This window comes from Oncorhynchus mykiss, chromosome 2 (assembly GCF_013265735.2).
Source record: "Oncorhynchus mykiss isolate Arlee chromosome 2, USDA_OmykA_1.1, whole genome shotgun sequence".
Lineage (NCBI taxonomy): Eukaryota > Metazoa > Chordata > Actinopteri > Salmoniformes > Salmonidae > Oncorhynchus > Oncorhynchus mykiss.
The window spans coordinates 31,756,095-31,782,310 of record NC_048566.1 but is presented as its reverse complement, the minus strand read 5'-3'; the positions used below and the strand labels follow the sequence as shown (position 1 = coordinate 31,782,310).

Below are 26,216 nucleotides of genomic sequence, written 5' to 3'. Positions count from 1 at the left end.
AGCGTTTCACCTAAGATAATGTAAACTTCTGACCCACTGGGAATGTGATGAAAGAAATAAAAGCTGAAATAAATAATTCTCTCTACTATTATTCTGACATTTCACATTCTTAAAATAAAGTAGTGTTCCTAACTGACCTAAAACAGGGAATGTTTACTTGGATTAAATGTCAGGACTTGTCAAAAAACTGAGTTAAATGAATTTGGCTAAGGTGTATGTAAACTTCCGTCTTCAACTGTACACATTTTTTATGTTTCATTATTTTGGTCACCTCTTTTGTAAAACAGTTTACGATTTGTGATAGGTTCAAAATATTTCATGATAAATGCACAAATGAAAATAGATGATTTGCTGGGATGCAAGATATGTCTTCGAACACTTTTTAGAACATGTTTCAGTTCTGGTTTATGAATGGATAAATGTGTATGTTTTAATACCAGTCTCATACACAGAGAGCAAACAAACTGATTTGGAAAAGTGTTATGAAAATCCCAATTCATTAATTCATCAGATATTCCAATAATGACTCAACTAAATCATATTATGATTTAGTTGAGTAAGCAAAACACACAAAACAACAAAATAATTGGGCTGTAATTTTCACGTTATTGACATTATGAAAATATAGACCACTATACATACAGTCGGGCTAAATATTAGGCTACCTTTGTGTCCTTATCACGTTATTTCAGATGTATTCATAAATAAGCGTACATTTTTACCTTACAAGCTCTGTAGTTGGATATTGGGTAGTGATGTATTTAAAGGCCTGGTTTGTGATAAAAGGGATACATGGACATGCAAGCACCGGATAACTGTCTAAATGTATTCCATCTGTAGGCAAATATTCGCCCTGTTGCCATGGTCTGTAATGTGGTAAAAATTGTGGGGGCGGTGAACGGGTCCGGTCGGGTGTTGGCCACAACAACCCATTTCATTACTGTGGCTCTAACATCGAGGGATTCAATTCAATCAACTGGCGATTATTTTCCTCCATTCCACTCCTCCGGGATATGCTATGATTCCGTGGGCACTGACCCTTACATGTGCCCCAGCTCTCCACCGAAATAATTGCTCAAATCTTTTAATTGTCATATCCTTAAGTGCCAGGGTTGTATCTGTAGTTATCACCCATTGTTATATTGCTATCTAGAACGACCCAATTGGTTTCTTACCACTGTGCACAAATGTCAGTTCAAAGTCTACATTTGATTTACATTTGGTTGAAATTTCAACTAATCTGAATTCAACAGGAAATCAACAAAACATGTCATTGGATTTAGGTAAATAATTTTTTTTTTTTTAAGTCTGACTTTTTTTCAAATCCAATCAGTTTTCCATGTGGATTCAACTTCTCACATATGTTTTTTTAAATGACGTGGAAACAACGTTGATTCAACCAGTTTTTGCCCAGTGGGTTGTTGAATGCAAGAAACCCAGGGGCACGGATATGGAAGCCGTCTGTGAAAGCCACGGGAGAAATGTCAACGTCATTAACACCATGCAGCACAAGTGTTTCTGTTTCTTAGTTGAGCGATAAACAATCATTCTCAAATAATAATGAGCTAGATGAAACTATTGATCATATTGATTATATAAACAGTACGATGAAAAGGTACCTAGCAAATGCCGTTAGATGCTTTCCTCGTGATCACTGATGCACAACTTTGGGTAGACAACTTTGCGTGCATAAAATTGTACTCAATCATGGCAAATTATAAATATTGAAACGTTGAATTACGAATGGATGTCTCTTTTCATCGTGCAGGAGGATCACAGCTGATGTTTCCACCGTGCAGGAGGATCATAGCTGACGTATGGACGGGAGGGAGGGTGCGCACCTTCGGACCTCCATTGATTGTTGGGGAATTTGACACGTTATACTGCTTATGTTTGTATTCCTCTTCCATTCAAAACATCGAAAGAAATCATGTATAGCCTATACAGTACATACTTCTACAATCATCAATCAAACACATCGATTGTGTTGATATTCCAAGTCTTATGGGGGCCATATAAACTAACCTACAAAATGGGAGAAAGGTCCAACAGGTCCATCTTGGTTTCTTCTGGTAGCCAATATGACCATAATAACCAATGACCACCAGCTTTTGAATATGCTCTCAGGTTTGCTGTGTCTTTAAGAGTCGCCTCCAGCCACCGGTCCACCGGCCCCCAAAGTGTGAATAATATTCGGTAAGGAGTTATGCTAAGTGGGAAAGCTTTTAGCACATTATCCACTGGCAATTGCAAGGTAATCAAATTTGCCAGCACAGGTCCCTTATTAAATATCTGCAGCATCGGATTTGCATCCGGGAGACGCCTTAATGGGTTTAGTGCCCTGTGGATCTCCTACCTCAGTGTTCATGTAAACGCCGGCCCATCTCTCCGGGAGAGTGAGTGACATTGAGGATGAGAGGTGATCCCTCCACCCGGAAAACAGCGGAGTCAGCGCTTTTGAAATATAGGCTGTATTTATAGGCGCGCAGTCGACATGCGTCAGTGAGTGCGACAAGTGGGAGAATGGATATGCGAAAATAGGATCACAACAACGACAGGGAGGGGGGCAGAGAAGGGGATGCAGCCTAGGAAGCGTTCCATGTTTTTTTTCTAGCCTGGCTACCTTAAGAAAAAAATATTTTTGCCTTCAGCACAATGTTAAATGTAGGTTTTAGGCTGAAGCCCAGGCTTAAACCCAGCCTGAAAAAAAGGTTCTGGATAGAACCAAAAAGGGTTCTATAGCTTGCTTCATATATGGCACCCTAAAGGTTATTTTGTAGGGTTATTTAATCAGAACCCCAGGGGTTTTTCTTCACTGAGGGTTCTATATGGAACAAATGTTGGTTCTATACAGAACCTTAAGGGTGCCATCTATGAAGCAAGCATATAACCTTTTTTTGGATCTATCCAGAACCTTTTTTTCTGAGTGCAGGCCTACTATACACATTTTTAGGCTACATTATTTGGGAAAATGTTACAGATTGTATGTAGTCTATGCTACTAAAGAAAATGTGCTATAACAATGTTGTACAGGCCTACATGTTATTATACCCAGGCTATAACTATAGTAGGCTGAATAGGCGAGGACATTGCCTGCTTTTTAACTATTCGATCACATCACCGCCTCTTTTCCCTTTAAACAAACGTTCCTTACGTTTTTATGGCTTTTGGTTAAAAATAGTAGGCTGCTGTGGTGATTACAGCATTGTAATAAATGCTATAAAAGCATAATAAAAATGTTAATACTAATAGGCTACTAATAATAATAATAAGAGGAAGAAGAAGAAGAAGAGTAGCCTACAACACACCAGAAAATGTCCAATCGGAAGAAAACAACATCGAAAAATAAACAAATGTAGGTGCAAGGGTTCGTGCATAAAGCTGAAGGCGGCGAGGGAGTAAAGGGAGAGGGGCCAGATTAGGGACGCACTGGTGTGTGTCATAGCACAGATTAAGCCTGTGATGCCCCTGCACTCTATAATACTGCACATTAGTGGTCCGTCTGAGGAGGAGTATTCTCACAAACATTGAGTTACTTGCAGGGTCAAATAGCCTACTATGTGTCTCGAGATTCCGTATCTCTTCCCCTCTCTATTTGTAATATAAATAAAATATTAGTTTGTATCCCGGCTATTATTATAAATCAGTTTGAGTAAATGATTAAATGTGTTGCAGAATAGATTGTTTGAGCAGATTTTAATACGCTCCCAGTTGGAATGTGAATTTATATTATGTTAGTTAGCCAGTTGAAATATAGTTTTTAAAGGCATAGGCCTAGGAACTCTCAAATTCCGGAGCTATGGATTCAAGAACTGTGTCGACATATTATAAACATATTCTGATGAAAGATTTCGTTACATTTATCGGACTCAAATTACAACAAAAAACATAGCCTATACAAATCAGTATACATTAGTATAGATTATGTGAGAAAGTGTGGCCTACACTGTATATTGTACAAGAATCCATGGGTAGGTAGGTATAACATTAGTTGAAATGACCACTGAACACAGGACATCTTCCATGCTTTCAAATGTATCGAAGAATTTTGCAGACTTCCACAATCATAAACAAAATGATCATTATAGGAATTTGATGGGGCGAACAAATTGAAAACGATTGCTTGATGCACCTCAGAAATTAAACATAATATTTTTTTTACGGTAAAAGCTCAATTATGACGACAGTTATAATTTTGTCCTAAATATTGACGATTATGTAAATGCGGCATTTTTTCTCAATCAGAGATGAGTGTACATATCATCTTATCACTCAACGGGCGACATTAACTGATCGAATCAAGCAACAACAACAAAAAAGTGCGTCCAGCCTATCTCATGATGTGTGAAGTGTCGGGTCGCGGTTAGGTTTCCTCTAGATTTGGGCTAATGGTCGGAATCGGAAGAAAATGTGTTTTTAATAGGCTGTTGGGCTTCAATTCAGTTTGCAGGACAGTATGTGACGTCGACACTGAGGCGGCGATTGGCTGCACACGATAGGGATGGAGTGGGGAGTGGAGTTGGCTAAAATTAAGAGCAGTGCAAAGATTCAACAGTCCCAATGAAGACTTTGCCACTGGAGTGGAGACGCACAACGATTAGTCGGTTTTTAACAATGTGCTCAACGAGTCAAAAACGGAGAGTGTTTTAATTTTGTTTTGTAATAGACGAAGAGCATACTTGTTCAAAAATCAGTCGAAGTAGCTTCCATTTTTTCAGCGTTTTTGTGTGCAGCCTGACAATAAATCTACAGAGCTCACTCCGCGAGCGGATTTGGACGTTTTACTTCTACTACTCTCGCCATGGAGTACACATCTTCCCCGAAGCCACAGCTCTCCTCCAGGGCAAACGCGTTCTCGATAGCCGCTATCATGTCAAGTGGAAAAACGAAGGACAAGGAAACCGATGAAAACACCATCAAGCCACTTGGTAAGCAGATCGCGCACAGTGCCTTACATATAATTCACATTTTCAATATAGCCTACAATCGATAGTTTCCTTTATTGGCTATATTGTTTGTTAGATTGTTTAAATCAATCTTGACTTCGATTTTGCTATGGAGAAAAAAAGGGTTGTTTATAGGCCTACTTCTATAGCCATAATGTTCTATGGGCCTATGGGGAAATGACAGAGAACCTTCATTTAAGATGTCTCACATGACAATGTTTTTATAACCTTTCACAAAATGTTGGTCCAAAAATCAGGCAGTGCATAACCCCGTTCATAGACTGTAAGCAAAAGTTTCAGTTCCTAGTTTTATTCGTCGTATGTACGCGAAACGTACATCATTCGATATACATCATTCAAGGAAATTCTTACTTGCAGGTTCCATCTCGACAATGCAACAACAATAAGAAATAATAAAATATACGAACATAAAGCACGAGCATAAAAAGCACGAGCATAAAAAATATTGACGTATTTTACAGATGTTGGCCTACGCAAATATGTATTCAGTAGGCCTATGGTTCACTGAATAGGCTCTGAATTAACCGATTATTGTATCCAGAGTCAACAAAAAGTGTATGGGCTAATGAAACAGAGATATCAACATTATATCAGAATTTTCTATATCCAGACATTTCATGCTGCGTTGGCTGTAGAGTGGTGCTTGCTGATAATTGCAAACATGTTGCTGAAAATGTTATTCAATCAAGTTGACTTTTCAATTTATCCAAGAAAAAGGTACAATTGAACCTTTTCGTCAAATAAATATTAGCATTCAGTGAATTCATGGAGACATGGGTTAGTAGACTAGACCTGTATGCAATTACTGACAGAGAAATATAACACGGACATTGCTGTTAGCTATATCATTGTGAGTAAAAAAATAAGTGTTTTGAATTTAACTGAATATCTATTCGAAATAGCATGGCCATTTGTAGCCTACTGAAATAACCAATATGTTGTTTTTGTGATTCAGTTGCACTTTTGAAATTTGTAGTAGGCTAATTTAATGTCGTTCAATTGAAAGCAAATAGAAAAAACATGAATCTTACTTTTAATGTATATTCTTGCATTTGTCAAATACCCCTCACATGTATTGATAATGTTTTAAATTTATTTGAATACAAATCATTGGAATGTATATATATATATATAGGCTACTAGGCTAGTTGTGTTTAATTAATTTAAAGCTAAATAATAAGAACCAATTTATGACATTTTTTAAACATCTATGCCTATGAGTTTTTACATTGCTTTGAACATATATCAGGCTACGCATTGTAAAAATTCACACACACACACACACACACACACATACACATACATATCGAGAGAGAGAGAGAGAGAGAGAGAGAGAGAGAGAGATATATGTTTTAGCTGCAGTAAAAATAAACAAATGAAACCAGCATTTGAACATGGTGTTTTTTTCATCCATAGAACAATTCGTGGAGAAGTCCTCCTGTAACCAAGGTTTGGGAGAGCTGTCTTCTCTAGATGGGCTCGGAGATTTCAGCGGGAGCGCGCCTCCAGTGTGCACAGAGCCGCTGATCCCCACCACTCCCAGTGTTCCCAGCGAGGAGATGGCCAAAATCTCCTGCAGTTTAGAGACCAAAGAACTCTGGGACAAGTTCCATGATCTCGGCACCGAGATGATCATCACAAAATCCGGAAGGTAAACTTAAATTTCTCACTACAAAATATTATATTATCGAATCCTATATTATCGACAACCACGTAGGCCTATTGGCCTACTTTACTTTTTAAATGTGAACGACAATTATAGCCTGAGAAGCAAACTAAAGCTACATTTTATAATACCGTTATTAACCTATCTGATTACCCATGTCATATTAAGCATTGGGTAATTGGATGTTCTGTTTTGTATTTTGCAGGCTCATTTAATATTTTTTTTCAATTAATATGTACCCTATAATAAGACTAATTTCGGCAGAGATATTCTGCTTATTTACATAGGTAAACTGTGCGATAATTGCACCACAAATCAATGTAGCGCACCTCCCATGCGTGGAAATATTCTAATATAGTCTAAGGGTAATTATGTAATCGATTTAAAACTCTAAATGTTGAGAAATAAAAACATTTGTATAAATATTAACATCATTTAGGCAAAATAATTTTCCTCGAAAAACGTAATGCTGTTCAAAATATATTGTAGGCAAATATTCTCCCTGCCATGGATATCTGTTAAAAAACATATAGGGAATATGCCTCACGCTAAAAACACGTTTCATCAAATAGCCTACAGATAAAGGAAACACATAAACCTCATACAAAACGGGAGCCATTGATAATATTTATGGACAAATTAATTCAGTGAAATATGACTCTCATCATCTTATATTTTACTTGGAGCCTAGGTTTGAGTAAATATTTACCTCTCAGCGAAAATGGTTGGCGTGGGTTTGTCTCGTCGTTGTGTTTACCGTCTCTCTTCCCCTCCAACAGAAGAATGTTCCCCACCATCCGTGTGTCCTTCTCCGGGGTGGACCCGGACGCCAAATACATCGTGCTGATGGACATTGTTCCGGTCGACAACAAACGCTACCGATACGCCTACCACAGGTCGTCCTGGCTCGTGGCGGGCAAGGCGGACCCTCCTCTGCCTGCAAGGTGGGTGACTTTTTTTTTACACTAGTCTTTCGGTACTGAGAGGCTTTTAATGCACGAGTCTTCATGTCAAAAGCATTCACAAAATGGTATGTGGTAGTAGCCAATGACGCTAATTATTGGTATATAGATAGCAAATACACTATATGGCTTAGATAAATATATGTTTGAAGTATTTTTTTTTAACTTGACCGACAAATGTCTGCATTGGAACAAATCGACCTTTTTGATTTTGAATAGCATGATAATAGGTTTTTCTGTGTTTGCATAGACCTTTTCAATTGTAAAATGTATTTTAATATGCATATTGTATTTATATTGCAGGTTATACGTGCACCCTGACTCTCCTTTCACTGGGGAACAGCTGCTCAAACAAATGGTGTCTTTCGAGAAAGTAAAGCTCACCAACAACGAACTGGACCAACATGGACACGTATGTTCTTGATTTGTCATTGGTATTGAAACAGTGAAGCAGATTCATGTTATTTCCGACATGAACTGAAACATGAAATCACTAGAAGGCTGTATAGCCTAACCTGAGAAAACTCCCATACAGGCTATCCTCATTTTAGAACTGATCAAGGACTTGTGGAGAGTTTCCCCGTTCAATATTGGATTTAAAAATATTATCTGAAAGTGTAAACAGTATTGACAAATGAAAATCATAATTTGGGGGATATTTCTAAAAGATGTACGAGAATTGTGTTTAGATGGGATTATATGGGGTTTAATAAATAAATAAACATACTTGCAGATGATTGATGAAAGAATTGCTCTGTAAACTTTCCATAAAATCTCGTGGAATTATTTTTTCCAAATCTCTTTCACATGTTATTGGGAAATGAAAGGTTCTTAACTGTAAATCAGAGACGTGTTGGATTCAAAATCCACACGTTTCTTTGTTTCACCTGTGAATATCCTGTTATATTTTATTATTTACATTTATATTTTATTTATATTGAAATCAGGTTTTTTTCGGTAAGGGAAATTAATAGGGCGTACATTTTAAGGAGAAGCAAAAACACGTGCTAAACTAAAGAACTCTCAGCCTATAGTGCAGAAATGATAACAATAATGGAATATGTGTCCCATGCAACACCATTCATTCACATTATTAACAGTATTAGGCAAACATCATACACTGATTAGCCTACACCATACCAAACCAACAGGTTGTGCGAAAAACGTCTCCTTGAATTTATGCACAAACACGTTTAATTTCGAGGGCATGTCCGTGGTATCCGATAGATAAAAAGAGTAGGCCTAAAGGCGAGAGCATTGCGATATGATGACAAAACCAGATCTATATTTGCTAAACAATGTGAACGATGTCATGGGATTTTGATTTTCGTGACGCATGTAAAGACCGATAAAGCCGATTATATAGGATAAAACACACCATGTTTCCTGTTGATCTAAAACATATCTCTAATGGTTACCAATATGGAATTTAAGAGAGATTCGTGCACGCTTTTAACCGCACGAATAAATTGGCATTCAAATAGAATAATTTTCGAAAACCTTAACAGTGAATGTCGTTTTATAGGCTAGTCATTTGAAATTGCACTGACAAGACACAAATGTTATAGTGCACCTGGCAGCTTTTAACAGGCAGCTTTCAACAGCTCACTCTGTTTCATCATTCTCAGGAACAGGAATTCTGACTTGAGATAAGCCTGCATATTTCAAACAATAAATCGTTTTGTTCCCATTGCTTCCTATACATGCACAAGTTCAAGTTGAGATGTGTCAACTGTGGGAATTGTAGCTGAATGTTGATGAAGGCAGGCAGGAACTCCTAGTTCTTAGGACACCATACCATACCACATCTCCTTTGCCCAGTATAGTCTCACATACAGTATACAGTATGAATCTAGATGTGAATCATAGGGATCTGAACCAGAGTATAGCAGACTAACTCCCCACAGCCACACAGTAACACAATAGACCATTCTTGCTGAGCCACTGTATAGGCTACGGAGTCAGATAAAGGAGAAATGCTCTTCATCAAATCAAATTGTACTTGTCATATGCTTCGTGAACAGCAGGTGTAGACTAACAGTGAAAAGCTTACCTATGGGTCCTTTTCCAACAATGCTGAGTTAAAAATAAAGCTAACAAATATGCAATAAAAATATAAATAGTGTAAATACATGAATGGAGAATACTGTAAATACATGAATAACAATAATGCATACAAATAACATGGCTATATACAGGGAGTACCATTACCGATTTGATGTGCAAGGGTATGAGGTAATTGAGTTAGATATGTAGATATACAGTGCATTGGGAAAGTATTCAGACCCCATTACCTTTTTCACATTTTGTAAGGGCCTTACAGCCCCCCCTTCATCAATCTACACACAATACCCCATAAAGACAAAGCAAAAACATTTTAATTTTATTTTAGGAAATGTATGGGAAAAAAGACAATATCACATTTACATAAGTATTCAGACCCTTTACTCAGTACTTTATTGAAGCACCTTTGGCAGCGATTACAGCCTCTGGTCTTCCTGGATATGACTCTACAAGCTTGGCACACCTGTATTTAGGGAGTTTCTCCCATTCTTCTCTGCAGATCCTCTCAAGCTCTGTCAGGTTGGATGGAGAGCGTCGCTGCACAGCTATTTTCAGGTCTCTCCAGAGATATTCGATCGGGTTCAAGTCCGGGCTCTGGCTGGGTCACGCAAGGACATTCAGAGACTTGTCCCAAAGCCACTCCTGCGTTGTCTTGGCTGTGTGATTAGGGTCGTTGTGCTGTTGGAAGGTGAACCTTCGCCCCAGTCTGAGGTCCGGAGCGCTCTGGAGAAGGTTTGCTCCCCTCATCTTTCCCTCGATCCTGACTAGTCTCCCAGTCCCTGCCACTGAAAAACATCCCCACAGCACCTTCACTGTAGGGATGATGCCAGGTTTCCTCCAGACATGACGCTTGGCATTCAGTCCAAAGTGTTAAATCTTGGTTTCCTAAGAACGGAGAATCTTGTTTCTCATGGTCTGAGAGTTATTTAGGTGCTTTTGGCAAACTCCAAGCAGGTGGTCATGTACCTTTTACTGAGGAGTGGCTTCCGTCTGGCCACTCTACAATTAAGGCGTGATTGGTGGAGTGCTGCAGAGACGGTTGTGATTCTGGAATGTTCTCCCATCTCCACAGAGGAACTCTGGAGCTCTGTCAGAGAGACCTTCGGGTTCTTGGTCACCTCCCTGACCTAGGTCCTTCTCCCCCAATTGCTCAGTTTGGCCAGGCAGCCAGCTCTAGGAAGAGTCTTGGTGGTTCCAAGCTTCTTCAATTTAAGAATGATGGAGGCCACTGTGTTCTTGGGGACCTTTTTATTTTTTTTTACTGTAGTTAACTAGGCAAGTCAGTTAAGAACAAATTCTTCTTTACAATGACAGCCTAGGAACAGTGGGTTAACTGCCTTGTTTAGTGGAAGAACAACAGATTTTTACCTTGTCAGCTCGGGGATTCAATCTAGCAACCTTTCGGTTACTGGCCCAACGCTCTAACCATTAGGCTACCTGCCAACCTTCAACACTGCAAAATATTTTGGTACCCTTCCCCAGATCTGTGCCTTGACACAATCCTGTCTCTGAGCTCTACGGACAATTCCTTCGACCTCATGGCTTGGTTTTTGCTCTGACATGCACTGTCAACTGTGGGACCTTATATAGACAGGTGTGTGTGCCTTTCCAAATCATGTCCACTCAATTGAATTTACCACAGGTGGACTCCAATCAAGTTGTAGAAATATCTCAAGGATGATCAATGGAAACAGGATGCACCAGGATGCAACAGGAGCTCAATTTCAAGTCTCATAGGAAAGGGTCTGAAATCTTACGTAAATAAGGTATTTCTGTTTTTATTTGTTATTCATTTTCAAAAATGTCTAAAAACCTGTTGATTGCTTTATCATTATGGGGTATTGTGTGTAGATTGATGAGGGAAAAAATTTAATCAGACTGTAACATAACAAAATGTGGAAAAAGTGAAGGGCTCTGAACATTTTTCGAATGCACCGTAGGTAGGGGTAAAGTGACTAGCCAACAGGATAGATAATTAACTGAGCTGCAGCAGCAGTGTAGGTGGTGTTTAAGTTTGAGTGTGTGTGGTGTCAGTATGCATGTGTACACATGTTACGTGTGTGTGGGCATATGTAGTGTGTGTATGTGTGTGTTGGGGTGTCAGTATGCATGTGTACACATGTTACGTGTGTGTGGGCATATGTAGTGTGTGTATGTGTGTGTTGGGGTGTCAGTGTGCATGTGTACACATGTTACGTGTGTGGGCATATGTAGTGTGTGTATGTGTGTGTTGGGGTGTCAGTATGCATGTGTACACATGTTACGTTTGTGTGGGCATATGTAGTGTGTGTATGTGTGTTTTGGGGTGTCAGTGTAAGTATGTGTAAGTGTGTGGGTAGAGTCCCAGGCAGGTACTTCCTGTTTGTGTTTTTGCATGTAAGCAGGAGGATAGAGTTATGGTCTGATTTGCCAAAGGCAGGGCCCTGTAAGCATTTCTGTGTGTAGAATAAAGTTGATCTAAAGTTGTCACCTAAAGTTCCACAAGTGACATGCTGGTAAAAATTTTAAATGGATTTCAGTTTCCCTGCTGTAAAATCACCGACCACGAGAAACTCTGCCTCTGAATGTGCATTTCTTATTTGATTATAACCATATGCAGCTTGTTGAGTGTTGTCTTAGTGCCAGCATCGGTTTGTGGTGGTAAATAGACAGCTACGAAAAATATAGATGAAAGTATGGTCTGCAACTTATCATGAGGTTTTCTAACTCAGGAGAGCAAAAACTTGAGTCTTCCTTAACATTAGAGAACGTGCACCAGCTGTTGTTAATAAAGAGACACACCCTCCTCCCTTCTTCTTACCTGAGTCTGATGTCGGAGACATTATGTACCAAAAAAGATATGATCAGCATAAAAAAAACACAAAATAGCAGAATTGGTCAGGAACCCATAAGACGGCTGCTATCCACTGCAGCGCCATCTTCACAGAAGATCGAGATCAAGCAGAACAGCTAAGAGCTGAGGAAAATGTGTCTCAGACTGCATGCTGTTAACATGTTTATCTTTTCACACTCCTCCCTACTGCCACCCCAGTCATCCTCTCTCACTTGATCACCTTGCCTCGTCTATCACCATGCTCTCTCTTTCTACTTCCTGTCATCTCACTCCACATCTCACTCTCATTCTCTATCTAACCCAGTGTTTTGCCTTCTCTGTGTCCCTATAGATCATACTAAACTCCATGCATAAGTACCAGCCCCGGGTCCACATCATCAAGAAGAAGGACCACACCGCCTCCCTTCTCAACCTCAAGTCAGAGGAGTTCCGCACCTTCGTTTTCACCGAGACTGTCTTTACCGCGGTCACAGCCTACCAGAACCAGCTGGTGAGCAGTAAATCACTACTCGACTGTTCTATACCAGGATCTTATTTATTAATGCACACAACTGAAAACCAAGACAAGCGTTTCGTATTTGACTACAGTTACTCCCACCTCCTTTCTTCCGTATGGTGCCTAGTGAACGTGACCCAGGGGTCACCAGGGAGGACGTGCTCTGTTGCTGGATAGTGTTTATGGGTAGAGACAATATGTTGAATATAGGGGGTTGTGTGGCTGTTTTACAGACAACATGCATAGGGAGTGTGTTCAGTTCTGTCTAAAGCCAGTTCTGCCTAAAGCCAGTTCTGCCACCCAGGTCCTCGCTGACTCCCTTTGTGTGTTTAGTCTGGCTATCCCATGGAAAAAGATAGAGAGAGCGAGACAGACAGAAAGGGAGAGGGATAAGACTCTGAGACAGAGAGAAAAGAGAAAATAGCATCTAATCTGTTTGCGGGCCTCTTTCTTCCCAGATAACCAAGCTGAAGATCGACAGCAACCCGTTTGCGAAAGGCTTCCGAGACTCCTCCCGACTGACGGACATGGAGAGGTACAGGGAATTTTATGTCTTTGCCTGTTTGTTTATTTCTGTCCGGCGTGGATAAGATGAACAAGGGGAATAGAACTGGGAGAGAGTAGTCGCGTTAGGAGCTAGCTATGGAGCTATATACTCATTAGCAAGTGCACATGCTGGGTTGTTTATTTATTTCTGATCAATAGGAGTGTGTGTGTGTGTGTGTGTGTGTGTGTGTGTGTGTGTGTGTGTGTGTGTGTGTGTGTGTGTGTGTGCATGTGTACAGTTTTGCATACGTGTGTATGTTACAGAGAAATTGAGAGAAAAAGGAGGAGAGAGGACATTGAATTTGTTTTACAACTAGACAGAGGACTGTGTTACTGTATAGTGTTGGTTTTTATTTCAATGCCAGTAATTGTCTGAAATTGTTGTTTCTATAGATATCTTGTGGTTATCTGAGTGACTTCCCCGGGTGCAATGCCAACCCACCCTACTATAAACTTCTGGCTCACACACACACACACACACACACACACACACACACACACACACACAAATCCAAAGGATTTTATGACCTACAGCCAAACAAACACACTTTTTTTTTTAGATTGACCAATTCCAGCACTATTGCCAAAATCAGCTGATAAATCAGACCATCTCAGGCCATTTCCCAACCAAACAAGCAAAGTCAAAGACTGCCAAGAGACAGCCAGACAACCGACTCCCCCTTTCTGGCTTTCTCTTTTTGAGGGCTGTGAATTAGATCTGATCAATTGATCTTCAGGGAGCTGCAGAAATCACATTAGTCTGGAGTCAGCCACTGCACTAAAACACAGTGTAATTTGATTGGCTGCTGTGACTGATTGAAACCAGCCCCCTGCGTCGTGGCCTACTGTGGCCTCTGTGCCGGACAGGCCAGAGCTGATAAAAACACACACATTTGTACTGCACCGCTGACAGATATTGCACTTTCCTAACCTAATTGGGGAGCTAATGTGGACGCATGGCTCTTGTGATGCAGACCACTCCTGTCCAACCGACCCTCCTCCTCCACCACCACCATATCTGTCCCTCTCTGTGTCACTGAGACGCTGTCTGACAAGACTCACAGGAACTAATGCACTTTCTGTTAGAGTACACACACTAAGACTAAGACACACACACTGCTTTAATTATGTACTTTGATACTTAGAAAATAAGGATATTTGCTTTTATGCTCCAAAGAGGTATCACAACTATTGAAAAATGTTGTTGTGTATTCTGGGCTTTTCTATCTTTATCTACATTATGTGTGATTTTGTTGCACTGGGATTTTATAGACCGTACATTTTCCTTTCTAACTATACTGTTATGGGCTTGTTATTTTTACGTACAGTACCTAATGTGTACAGATATATTGACTGTGTGTACGGATATATTGACTGTGTGTACAGATATATTGACTGTGTGTACAGATATATTGACTGTGTGCACAGATATATATTAACTGTGTGTACAGATATATTGACTGTGTGCAGATATATTGACTGTGTCCAGATATATTGTGTGTGCTGATATGTTGTGTATCTATTGTCTACATACTGTACATTCAGTATTGTCTGTCACCAGTATAACTATAAAAGATATAATTTGGGTTATAGGTTACTGCAAAGACATGATATATCTTGGTGAGTTGTTTTGGGGTATTGGTGTGAATGCAGATACAGTATATATTGGACTGAATGTACATTTTATATTAGAATAAGATATTTTCATATTTTGGTGTGAATGTATCAATATGTTTAAGAGTGAACATAGAGATATATTTTGGGCCTTTCTCTTTGGTTTTTGCTGCAGGGAAAGTGTTGAGAGTTTGATCCACAAGCACTCATACGCACGGTCGCCAATACGCACCTACGCAGGTGAGGAGGAGACACTGGGGGATGACAGCCACGCCGCACATAGGGGTAAGAGAGTTGGTCACACACTGATGATGGCATCACACACGTTTCACAAGATGCACATCGTGCTAATGAGCCAAATGAGGGTCGTTCAGTGGCACTACTACCACATTATTTGACCAAATAATTCAAACAACCGTCATTCACATAAATGGAGCACTAGAATGTCGCTGAGTCAATGTAGTGCAACGTCAATGACCGTATTATAGTAAGAGGTATCTAACAGTGTTTCTCCATCTCACTCGAAGGTTCTGCGTTCACCGCCTCTGACAACCTCTCCCTGAGCTCCTGGGTCACCGCCACCTCTGGTTTCTCAGGCTTCCAGCACCCCCAGTCCCTCTCTGCCATGGGCTCCAGCAGCTCCTCCCTGGCCACCCCCTTACCCCACCCCATCCAGGGCTCCCTGCCCCCTTACAGCCGGCTGGGCATGCCCCTGACACACTCGACCCTGGCGGGCACCATGCAGGGCGGTGGGCCCTCCTTCCCCTCCTTCCATATGCCCCGCTACCACCACTACTTCCAGCAGGGCCCCTACGCTGCCATCCAGGGACTGCGCCACTCCTCCACCGTCATGACCCCCTTTGTATGACTCCCTCTGGGGTGACTGCCTGGCCGAGTAGCCCCTCATCAGCTACAACTAAGCTTATAGACACACTTCCACACACAAGTAGATAGACTCACCGATTTGTCCGCCTCAGCATCATCACCCATCGTCACCACCGTGTCCTTGTAAATAATAAGCCGTCTGGCCGAGGCGACTGACTGGACGACCTGGAGAGGCTGCCTGGCTGCTGTCCTGCATGCTGACAGCTGAACCGGAGAGGAAACAGACTCCTACGGGACCTGGTGGAACAGACACAGAGACCCACAGACTGATATGAACACCAGATATGAACACTTATGACCTGCATATGAATATTTACGACCCAGATATGAAAACTGATGATCCAGGTATAAAAGAAAAATCCACAACAAAGATGCTGAGGACTGATGACCATGCACAGTGATGTGTTGTGGGAAATAGGTAATGGTCTGCTTGTGATGACTGTCGTTTGCCCCTGCCCTCCAACGGTTGGTTACAATGTTCATTTTGCACCCACTCTCCAGAAAAGCATGGACAGGAGAACCAGTGAACTGTCTGGTTTACGAACATTAAAACCAGAGGGTGTGGTAATTGTTAGTTATCTAACAGCTTCTGAGGACAATGAAGAATATGGGACTCCAAAAGTTTACGGGAGTGCACAACTTCCAATCCTGGGCACCGCTTGTGGCCACGGAGGATAACTATCTTCACTCCAGCTGCTGGGTCATGGAGGAATGGCAGCCATTTTAGACTGAGTCAAAGGATTCCCCCTGCTTGCTAACCAAAACTCACAGGGAGGGTAGAGGCAACATCTCTCCTCTCCTGCTTGTACTCAAACTCTGTTAAGCTTCCTCTGCAGGCAGAATCCTATAGCCTCCTCCAGTCAGGTTGGCTGTTGCCATGGTAGTCAGATTTGTGCGCATAGATGCCCTAGAGACAGAGCGAAACCAATTGTTTATTTCCCATCTAAAAAGCCAGCCATGTGTACTGTGAAGAAGTTACAATGGAAGATGATCACGTTTGATAGCAGTACAGAAAGATACACACACACACACACACACACACACACACACACACACACACACACACACACACACACACACACACACACACACACACACACACACACACACAACACACACACTACACACACACAGGACACAAACTATAAGATGAATGTCATAGAGTGCCATATCATAGGAAGCATGCTGTTTGCAAAAGATAACACAGAAAACATTTGTTTAAAAAAATCCTCACCCCAACCAGGTCTCAAACTACTTTTTCAGTTTTCTATGTCATCCAAAAAGCTTATATTCACCTCATAATGTTTGTGTGTACTACATACAATGAGTAAAACATGTACATGTATTTGATTTGTGTGGTCAATGGAAAGTGATGTTTGTTCATGTCTCACATGTGGATGGGCCCTAGAAGACCTTTGGAGGACCTCTCTAGCGAAGTCCCAGAGCGCTGAAATCACGCTACGTCGTAACGTATCCCCAACACCAGCGGATTGTCTTCTCTAACCAATCAATCGCAAATCAGTAATGTATAAATGAAGTACCAAGAGGAAGAGAAAACCAGCAAACTCTGCTGCCCTGAAAGGCAAAGATGGACTTTCTCTTGTTGTATTGGCCTGAAGCTTGATTCACCACCTAACCAATACCTAATCTCTGGCGCCACACTATAGCCTGATTACTGTAGTCTGATTACTGTAGCCTGATTACTGTAGTCTGATTACTGTAGCCTGATTACTGTAGCCTGATTACTGTAGTCTGATTACTGAAGCCTGATTACTGAAGCCTGATTACTGAAGCCTGATTACTGAAGCCTGATTACTAAAACCTGATTACTGTAGCCTGATTACTGTAGCCTGATCTATGTCTGCCTCAGGCTGTGTCGACACTACAGCACTCTGGGAGAAAGTCCACACCTGTAAATAATGACTCAGTGTTGCCTCCCCTTAGAGGAGGGTGGTCGTCACACCATTGGCGATTTATCAGCTAGCCCCTTCTAACCAAAATGACACAGAAGCTAAGCTAGTGACACAAAACATACAGTGTATGCATCGGGTCCTTTGTAGTGCCACTCCTCTCAAAAAAAGAATAATTGCAGATGGATTCATCCACTCAATGATGTCTCATACAGTTTGTTACCACCGTAACACAGATGTTATTGTAAAATGCCGTTCCTATTTTGTCAAGAAAATTACAACTAAGGCAACTTTGTAAACCTCTAATTCACAGCTAAGACATCCTGACAATTATTTTTAGTATGAAGATCTCTCTTTTTGGGGCAAAATGGGACAAACTTGGATGGAAGTGAAGGTCTAATACAGTATTTCATTGTTGGTTTTGTTTTCAATGTTGAGTCTCTCAATTTCGTTATACTGAACAAACCAATCACATGGAGCCAAAAAACACACATAAATTAGGCTACAATTAACACAATATTATTGTGGGCACTAACTCTGCATTTAGCTTACATTACTGTTGACACTTACTCACCACTTGCATACCATGTGTCCACAAGCAGTCAGCAGGTTTGAAGTTGGAATCAGTTTTGCAGGATGTTTTTAGTTGAAAACGTGTTGTAGGACAACTCTCAGTAGACAACTCTCAGTAGCCTACACAATGCATGGATTTGGAGGCTTTATCAAGGTGCTATCAGAGATGATGATTGCCAGTGAGAGCACTAACTCTAAGGCGTTCAGTTGAAAGAGGCAAGTGTTTTCAATGTTAAACAATTTGCGCATAAGAACTCTAACAAAGGTCTTCAACTGGTGTTCTCTTCAATCTATAGCCTACATCTGGACTTGACTCCCCATCTATGAATATGTCCTTGTGTAGGCAGTCTGCCAATCTCACCAAGTCTTGGTAGAAGGGGGGGATTGTAACTTTCAACTTTCCATTTTGAACAATGTGTACGCACACTCAAAGTATGCCATGGGAAATAGATCTGCAAGGATTTTGTCATGTTTTTGCTGTGTTTTTATTATTACTTTAAGTGTAATCTAAATATACAGGATGACGTCTAACAAGATTTGTTTTGTTGATTTTCTAAGTGCAATATATTTATTTCTGCTCTGAAAATGATCATGTGTAATGTACTATCTGACGCTTCAAAATATATGTTATTTGTAAACCATAAGAAATATATATACATCACCCCAAAATGTCTCAAAGTGTTATTTATTTTTATGCAATGAATCGCACATCATGTATAAACTGAAGTGTTAGTGTTTCCATCGCTTTCCATCAGGACCATAACTAGAGTTGTACAGAACTGTAACAGCTAATAAGATCAATCTTTATGTGAAATGCATTTAAAGACATGCTCCAGAACATTGGGGACTAGGAAGTATTTTTTAAACCTCCCGCTTTGGGTTGGATGTGTCAATGTGTAGTTCATACATGCATAATCTAAGAGCAGAACTACCATCTTACCTCCATTAGCCATGAAATCCCTAGTTTCAAAGCGATTGTTTTATGGTAGCTTTACGCCGCCCTTTTCCCTATATTTTCCCCCCATGTGGGCCATCGCCGTTTTGAATGACAGCTAGCAAGATGCACACACAGCAGAGTGAGAGAACAATGACGTGGTGCACATATCTGCACATACAATATGTGACATGATACGCAATTTTCGGGGACCACTTTTAGCTCGTGAGTGATACTTTCAGAACTACTGGCAAAAGAATATTCAAAAGTACCGGAGAATCTCTTTAAATATCTCAATACACTAGACAGTAACACACGCCCTTGACTTACTTGACTCATTCTTTTCAGCTACTAGTAAAGCAAAGGACCTCAACAGTACATCTCCAGCGAACTTTGCCGTTCTCTGTGTCCTCTTTGGGCGCCCAACGTTTCACCTAGCACTATAAACAATAACAGACAAAGTTACACCTAGCACTATAAACAATAACAGACAAAGTTACACCTAGCACTATAAACAATAACAGACAAAGTTACACCTAGCACTATAAACAATAACAGACAAAGTTACACCTAGCACTATAAACAATAACAGACAAAGTTACACCTAGCACTATAAACAATAACAGACAAAGTTACAGCTAGCACTATAAACAATAACAGACAAAGTTACAGCTAGCACTATAAACAATAACAGACAAAGTTACACCTAGCACTATAAACAATAACAGACAAAGTTACACCTAGCACTATAAACAATAACAGACAACGTTTCACCTAGCACTATAAACAAAAACAGACAAAGTTACAGCTAGCACTATAAACAATAACAGACAAAGTTACACCTAGCACTATAAACAATAACAGACAACGTTTCACCTAGCACTATAAACAATAACAGACAAAGTTACACCTAGCACTATAAACAATAACAGACAAAGTTACACCTAGCACTATAAACAATAACAGACAACGTTTCACCTAGCACTATAAACAAAAACAGACAAAGTTACACCTAGCACTATAAACAATAACAGACAAAGTTACAGCTAGCACTATAAACAATAACAGACAAAGTTACAGCTAGCACTATAAACAAAAACAGACAAAGTTACAGCTAGCACTATAAACAAAAACAGACAAAGTTACAGCTAGCACTATAAACAATAACAGACAAAGTTACACCGTGCACAATAAAGAATAACAAAAGAGAGTCCAACAACAACGCTTTAAAAAAATGATTGTCAACAAGTTACGGTTCATTCACAAATCATTTAAGTATCTTCTATTTGGAAAGTCAACATTATTTACTTCAGTGTCCTCTGACTAGAATGTAACACGGGACTATGCACGGGTGTGTTACATTTGAAGCATGTTCAGTGTTTCTTTGAGCTGCCCTCTTGAGAATGAAGAAATTGTAGATTGTCGACTTTAGGATGAAAGGTCAAATCACCCCATAACATAATCATAACTCAATCCTTCACGTCTAAATATACATGTATCCATCCTCTCTTGTTGACACAAAGCCCAGCTCTACTGGCTGAGACTGTTGGGGTAAGAGGAGGGAAATCCTAGAGCACCCCACAGTGGCTGATAGAAAGACATGTTTTACTGACTCAAAAGCATACATTTCCTGACCCTTCGTTGCATGTACAGAGAGATGATGATTCATGTGCACTCTATTCAGCTAGGCTAATGATGAGACGGACATGTATCATTATCTCCAACAACACACTGGCTAGTGTCCAAGTGTAAATGGAAACACATCAAACATTTATTTTTATATTTTTTTACCTTTGTTTAACTAGGCAAGTCAGTTAAGAACAAATTCTTATTTTCAATGACGGCCTAGGAACAGTGGGTTAACTGCCTGTTCAGGGGCAAAATGACAGATTTGTACCTTGTCAGCTCTGGGATTTGAACTTGCAACCTTCAGGTTACTAGTCCACCGCTCTAACCACTAGGCTACCCTGCCACCCCAGGTGTCTCTCTTATCTAAAATGTGGGCACCATTCTTCTGGCACTACTTTCTGTCAATAAACACACTAGCATGCACCACATTAGTGCCTCTGCTAACTCTACAAAACGCACCAAGACTCACTCTGGGCCCTCACTGAGCCCCCTCTCCAACCAATCAAACAAGCAAAGCGTCAGTATAGAGACAAAGTAGCAATTCAAGTTACAATTCAATGGCTCAAACACGAGACGTATGTGGCAGGGTCTACAGTCAATCACAGATTACAAAAAAGAAAACCAGCCCCATCGCGGACATCGACGTCTTGCTCCCAGACAAATTAAATAACTTCTTTGCTCGCTTTGAGGACAATGCAGTGCCACTGACACTCTCCTTCTCCGTGGCCAACCTGAGTAAAACATTTATACATGTTAACCTTTGCAAGGCTGCCGGCCCAGACGGCATCCCCAGCCGCGTCCTCAGAGCAGGCGCAGACCAGCTGGCTGGTGTGTTTACGGACATATTCAATCAATCCCTATTCCAGTCTGCTGTCCCCACATGCGTCAAGATGACCACTATTGTTCCTATTCCCAAGAAAGCTAAGGTAACTGAACTAAATGACTATTGCCCCTTTGCACTCACTTCTGTCATCATGAAGTGCTTTGAGAGACTAGTCAAGGATCATATCCCCTCCACCCTACCTGATACCCTAGACCCACTCCAATTTGCTTACCGCCCCAATAGGTCCACTGATGATGCAATCGCCATCACACTGCACACTGCCCTATCCCATCTGGACAAGAGGAATACCTATGTAAAAATGCTGTTCATAGGGCCTCCCGGGTGGTGCAATGGTTGACCAAATGTGATTTTATTGATTTTATTTTAACCCTCGTTGTTTGTATCACTCTTCAAGTTAACACACCAAACATTTACCACCCTGATCGTTAATATATATATATATATATATATATACAGTACCAGTCAAAAGTTTGGACACACCTACTCATTCAAGGGTTTTTCTTTATTTTTACTATTTTCTACATTGTAGAATAATATTGAAGACATCAAAACTATGAAACAACACATATGGAATCATGTAGTAACCAAAAAAGTGTTAAACAAATACAAAAATATTTTATATTTGAGATTCTTCAAAGTAGCCACCCTTTTGCTTTGATGACAGCTTTGCACACTATTGGCATTCTCTCAACCAGCTCCACCTGGAATTCTTTTCCAACATTATCAAAGGAATTCCCACATATGCTGATCACTTGTTGGCTGCTTTTCCTTCACTCTGCATCCTAAACCATGTCAATTGGGTTGAGGTCGGGGGATTGTGGACGCCAGGTCATTCTTGGTCAAATAGCCCTTAACTATCCTGGAATGATGTTGGGTCATTGTCCTGCTGAAAAACAAATGATAGTCCACTAAGCTGCAGAATGCTGTGGTAGCCATGCTGGTTAAGTGTGCCTGAATTCTAAATAAATCACTGACAGTATCACCAGCAAAGCACCATCACACCTCCTCCTCCATGCTTCACGGTGGAAACCACACATGCGGAGATCATCCGTTCACCTACTCTGCGTCTCACAAAGACACAGAGGTTGGAACCAAAAATCTCAAATTTGGACTGATTAGACCAAAGGACAGATTTCCATCGGTCTAATGTCCATTGCTCGTGTTTCTTGGCCCAAGCAAGTCTCTTCTTATTATTGGTGTCCTTTAGTAGTGGTTTCTTTGCAGCAATTCGACCATGAAGGCCTGACTCACACAGTCTCCTCTGAACAGTTGATGTTGAGATGTGTCTTGTTACTTGAACTCCGTGAAGCATTTCTTTATTTATTTGGGCTGCAATCTGAGGCTGGTAACTCTAATGAACTTGTCCTCTGCAGCAGAGGTAACTCTGGGTCTTCCTTTCCTGTGGCGGTCCTGGCGGGCCTGTTTAACACTTTTTTGTTTTACTACATGGTTCCATGTGTGTTATTTCACAGTTTTGATGTATTAACTAGTATTCTACAATGTAGAAAACAGTAAAAAAATAAAGAAAAACATTGAATGAGTAGGTGTGTCCAACATTTTGACTGGTATTGTATATCTTTATCTTCCACCCCATAAACATACTAAACATGCACTGACAACCCATCTGTCTCCTTCTGAACACACAACACATCCCCTGCCTCTCTCTCGCTCCAGCGCCATAACCATCAGCGCAGAAGCAGACAAAACGAGGGATCGATCGCAGGACGTTAGTCACCGTTTCACCAGGAGGAAGGGGCCCACATCTACCCCTGATAAGAATCAGTTACATCCTTTGGAAATAAATAAATAAACAAATAAATAGCATCCAGTACGACGCTGATTGGATTAAAGGGATTAGGGGAAGGGCAGGCGAACCACCGTGAGGTATGGACAAACAAATTGGAAGGAGCACTTGGGCCGGAGAGTCCATTTTAGGGCATCACGGTATAATTTACACACGGAGGAGCGCGAGACGAATCTAATGTCATTTCCATCAATTTAGCTTTTCCCCTTTTTTTCTCTGTTCTTTTAGTGGTCGGTCGTTTAAAGCGTCTGGGATGGAGGACAGGCCTGCATACATTTTGGAAGACTGTTCAACGCACTGAGAGGCTGTGGTTTTTGGTGTGATGACCTGTAGTTTATCTAACAGCTAAAGGTAGAGTCTAGCTACATATAACATGTTAGGCCTATATCTGCAGGAACAAGGTCTGGCCATGTCCAAATCGTGTGCAAGACTAATTTCCTTGTCATATTTTCTCGGTGAGCACTGATTTGAAAGAAGCATAAATTGAAGAAAAATAGACATCAACCTTCCTACCTTTTTGTGCTCGATTTCATAACATCTGTTCAAAGTCACAGGTTCTAGGCCCATTTATAAATACATTATTGCAGTGACATAACTTTACACAATATACTTTTAAATGTTGTCAGACTTGAATAAATACTGATCAACATAAACAAATAGACCTTATCAGCAAACTCTCAACCACACCTGAAACACTTCCTCAAAACAGCATGATCAGAAAATGGTTGTTAACCAATAATACACAGGACCTTCAGGACAAAAGCACTCACCTCTGCAGGTCTAAGGGGTGCTTGTATATGTTTCAGATGTTCGCCACTAATTAGGGTCCCTTGGGAAACACGTCGGTTCCTAACCTGTCACAGTATAGTAAGTTGATCGTTTCACTCAGGGTTTAAATCAGTTTAGGTCAGGGCTCTCCAGCCCTGTTCCTGGAGAGCTACCGTCCTGTACGTTTTCACTCCAACTGGGGTAAAAACCTACAGGAGGGTAGCGCTCCAGGAGACCCCTGGTTTAGGTTTTACATTTTTGTTGGTAAAACAACTTTCCAAAAGCTTAATCTCTGTGGCCATTTTGACACAAAATCAATTCAACATTGTTAAATATTATCTATTCAATAGTTATGGTCTCCTATTCTTAGGTTGTGGAACTTACTTTCTCCATCAATTAAATGTTGGTTCCAAAATGCCAGATTCGCCTTTCTCACTTCATGGCAGGTATACAAATCACCCACAGATTATCCAGACAACAAGGCATGATAGGAGAGAAATAGAGGGGAGCACTGCATAACAAGAGTTATAATGATGATGAAATGTCATACAAGACCCCAAACACCCTGTTTAAAATCTCCCCTCCTACTAAGGATAGCCCAACCTTGGGTGGAGGGAGGGACAGTAACTCGATTTGATCAGTCGCTTAGGGGGGCATGTAAGGAAATGAAAGGCCCGTCAAGCCGCTGTCATGCATAATTAATTGTGCTTCTACAATGAACTACACAAAATCCATCCTCATTTGATTAGAGGGTTTTGGAGGACCCCGAAGTGCATTGCTGTCTATGCCATTTCCCACTCACCTCCCTATCTGTGTCCAGGGGAGGGATAAGGATGGAATAAGGGTGTGTGTGTGTGTGTGTGTGTGTGTGTGTGTGTGTGTGTGTGTGTGTTCAGTGGAGGACCATCCTCCTCAGTGAATTTCATACAAATAAAAATAGTGAAACATTAAAATATCACGTCACCAAAGAATGAATTAAAACACACTGTTTCGCAATGAAGGTCTACAGTAGCCTCAACAGCACTCTCTGGGGTAGCACCAGGTGTTGCCAGAGGACAGCTAGTTTCCATCCTCCTCTGGGTACATTGACTTCCAATAAAAATCGACGAGGCACATGGTTCTCACCCCATCCATAGACTTACACAGTAATTATGACAACTTCCAGAGAACGTCCTCCAAGTTATCAGAGCTCTTGCAGCATGAACTGACATGTTGTCCACCCAATCAAAGGATCAGAAAATGAATCTAGTACTGAATGCATAAGCTACAGCTAGCTAGCACTGCAGTGCATAAAATGTGGTGAGTAGTTGACTCAGAGAGGGAAAGACAATAGTTGAACAGTTTCGAACAAATACATTTCTTAAAAAATGAAGGAAACGCAAGGGAGAGAGAGAGAGAGCTAGCTATATTTAGTTATATATTTTTTTCACTTTCACTTACTTAGCTAGTTTAACCTACTCAAACAACCGGCTCAAACAGAGCTCCCTCTATGTTATCTAGCTGGCTATGGCTATCCAACATTGCAACTCTTCCAAGTCGAGGTAAGCTTTTGGTTTTATAAATGTATTGCCACCGGAGCATGCCAGTGTAACTGCTGAACTGCTTGCTGTACACCTGTACTGCCTGATTGTGGCAGGTTTACTAACGCGTTAGTTCTAGAAGCTATGTTGTCTATGACATTAGCTAATATGGTGACAACGATGTAGGCTGTGTGTAGTGGC

The 26,216-nt window shown here is 40.7% G+C and overlaps 1 protein-coding gene across 3 annotated transcripts; it reads left to right on the top strand.

The window, feature by feature from the left end:
• Window positions 1-4,523: 4,523 nt before the first annotated feature.
• LOC110487017 (T-box transcription factor TBX20) lies at window positions 4,524-17,110 on the top strand. Of its 3 annotated transcripts, XM_021558916.2 has the most exons (9): window positions 4,524-4,928; window positions 6,384-6,618; window positions 7,413-7,577; window positions 7,899-8,007; window positions 12,824-12,982; window positions 13,447-13,523; window positions 15,128-15,154; window positions 15,324-15,433; window positions 15,676-17,110. In XM_021558916.2, the coding sequence occupies exons 1-9, from the start codon at window positions 4,802-4,804 to the stop codon at window positions 16,014-16,016; spliced, it is 1,350 nt and encodes a 449-aa protein (XP_021414591.1). In that variant the 5' UTR covers window positions 4,524-4,801; the 3' UTR covers window positions 16,017-17,110. The 3 variants fall into 3 exon arrangements, with proteins under 3 accessions (XP_021414591.1, XP_021414602.1, XP_021414597.1); XM_021558927.2 differs by lacking the exon at window positions 15,128-15,154 and having other exon boundaries at window positions 4,525-4,928; XM_021558922.2 differs by lacking the exon at window positions 15,128-15,154 and having other exon boundaries at window positions 4,525-4,928; window positions 15,321-15,433.
• The last annotated feature ends 9,106 nt before the right edge of the window (window positions 17,111-26,216 follow it).

Bases quoted from the DNA above. Each gene is read 5' to 3' on its own strand.
- LOC110487017 (XM_021558916.2), top strand. From the start codon at position 4,802: ATGGAGTACACATCTTCCCCGAAGCCACAGCTCTCCTCCAGGGCAAAC. The intron at 4,929-6,383 runs GTAAGCAGATCG...TTTCATCCATAG, and splicing joins AAACACCATCAAGCCACTTG to AACAATTCGTGGAGAAGTCC. The intron at 15,434-15,675 runs GTAAGAGAGTTG...TCTCACTCGAAG, and splicing joins CAGCCACGCCGCACATAGGG to GTTCTGCGTTCACCGCCTCT.